The 2,014-nt window shown below is 39.1% G+C and overlaps 1 protein-coding gene across 1 annotated transcript; it reads left to right on the top strand.

The window, feature by feature from the left end:
- Positions 1–202: 202 nt before the first annotated feature.
- On the top strand, positions 203–2,011 carry LOC107579401 (aldehyde dehydrogenase family 8 member A1-like; the record flags this gene model as incomplete). The annotated part of the gene is made up of 3 exons (XM_016265234.1): positions 203–463; positions 1,314–1,475; positions 1,667–2,011. Coding segments are annotated over 3 exons (768 nt in total), but the record flags the coding sequence as incomplete, so codon positions are not given.
- Between the last annotated feature and the right edge of the window lie 3 nt (positions 2,012–2,014).

The following is a 2,014-nucleotide window of genomic DNA, read 5'->3' as shown; positions in this document are numbered from 1 at the left end:
ACGGCACCCATTCACTGCAGAGAATTCATTGGTGAGCAAGTGATAAAATGCAAAATTTTTCCAAATCTGTTCTCATCAAGAAACAAACTCATCAACATCTTGGATAGCCTGAGGCTAGTAGTTGTTTTTCTTTTATTACAGGCATGCACTTTATACGACATCCGAATTGAGTGAATGTTTCTGTATAATCCGTGTGCTTTTTCTAGGCTTTCCACCTGGCGTGATCAACATTGTCTTTGGTACGGGCCCACGAGCCGGGGATGCACTGGTGTCCCACCCTGACGTGCCGTTGATCTCATTTACGGGGAGCACAGCTACAGCAAGACTGATAACAGAGCGCAGTGCACCGTACTGTAAGAAGCTTTCACTGGAGCTTGGCGGGAAAAACCCAGCTATTATATTTGCTGATGCTGACATGGAGCAGTGCATCAGCACTACTGTACGATCCAGCTTCTCCAATCAGGTTAGCTCATGCAGAGCTTAACCAATCAGATTGTATTTTCATATAGTGCAGAAATGTACCATATTACTGAGCTCAACCAGTCAAATCCTGCAGGTTTCTCTTTTCAAGACTAGCTTTCTGCAGAACTGCATACTGCCATACTATTAAAATGCGACTTCTAAGAAAAATATAATATATGATAATCTGTTATTGTAGTATTATTTATATACTATTATAGTATATTTTAAATACAATTTAATTTTTCATTTTCATTTTAGGTTTAGTAATTTTATTATTCCATTTTTATTATTATTATTTTTTAATAATGCTGTTTGACTTTATTTTTTAGTTTAAGTAATTTAAGTAATTCACTTTTATTTCAGTTAGCTGCTAAGGCAACATGTCTAATTAGTTTTTTAAGTGCAAGTTTTTCATTTTTGTCTTATTTTTCAGTTTTTTTTTTTTTTAGGGAAATTGATCTTGAAAATGATTCAATTTTAGTTAACAGTAACAACACAGATGATAACCTAACTCCATTAGCAGAATTAAACAACATATTGTTTAACTATAAAATTATATTATAGTGTCTCAAACCTTTCCTTTTAATGGGATGACACCATGTAGTTCAGTTTTCTGCCACAAGGTGGTGCTCAGAACACATAAATTGTTAATACGGCATTGTACATTGTGTTCTCTCACACTTTCTCTTTCTTTCTCTTTTTCTCTCACTTAGGCCTTCACATCACACACACAAACACATCATCTCTGTGCTAATATTTACAGTGTCTGTATATAATTAGTTTACACAACCCAGTGATAATTGTGAGATTTACTTAAGAACTTATTTGCATCTTTTTCTCTTCTCTCTCAGGGAGAGATCTGTCTGTGCAGCAGCAGAATCTTTGTTGAGCGAAGCATTTACCCAGAATTCCTTGCTCGTTTCGTGGAGGCGGCTCGTCGGTGGAAAACTGGAGTGCCCTCTGACCCCTCCAACGACAATGGAGCGCTCATCAACAAAGAGCATCTACAGAAGGTCTGATGATAATCACAGATGTGTTTCTATTGATAAAACAAACTGCGTTTTCAGTGTTAAGTGTCAGACAGTGTGGGATTAGAAAGTGGATATATGAAAAATACAGTCTTTATCTTCGTATAAAATGAAATTACTACGTTTACAAATAGACAGACACATAAAACATTTAAATTGCCTGCTAACTCCTACAGGTTAAAGGTTATGTTGCTTTGGCGCTGGAAGAAGGTGCCCAGGTGCATTGTGGGGAGGGTGTGGACAAACTTATCCTTCCACAACAAAATGCGGGTGGCTATTTCATGTTGCCCACTATCATCTCTGGAGTGAAAGACTCCTCCGCATTGATGCAGGAAGAGATTTTTGGCCCTGTAACCTGTGTGACACCCTTCGATGAGGAGGAGGAAGTAATCTCACGGGCCAACGGCGTCCGCTACGGTTTATCCGCCACGGTGTGGTCCCGAGATGTGGGGCGCGTGCACAGGGTTGCTAGGAAACTACAGGCTGGGTTGGTGTGGACCAACTGCTGGCTGGTCAGAGATTTA

Source organism: Sinocyclocheilus grahami, unplaced genomic scaffold, assembly GCF_001515645.1.
Source record: "Sinocyclocheilus grahami isolate Dianchi unplaced genomic scaffold, SAMN03320097.WGS_v1.1 scaffold17080.1, whole genome shotgun sequence".
Taxonomy (NCBI): Eukaryota; Metazoa; Chordata; class Actinopteri; order Cypriniformes; family Cyprinidae; genus Sinocyclocheilus; species Sinocyclocheilus grahami.
This window is presented reverse-complemented; position numbering and strand designations above follow the sequence as displayed.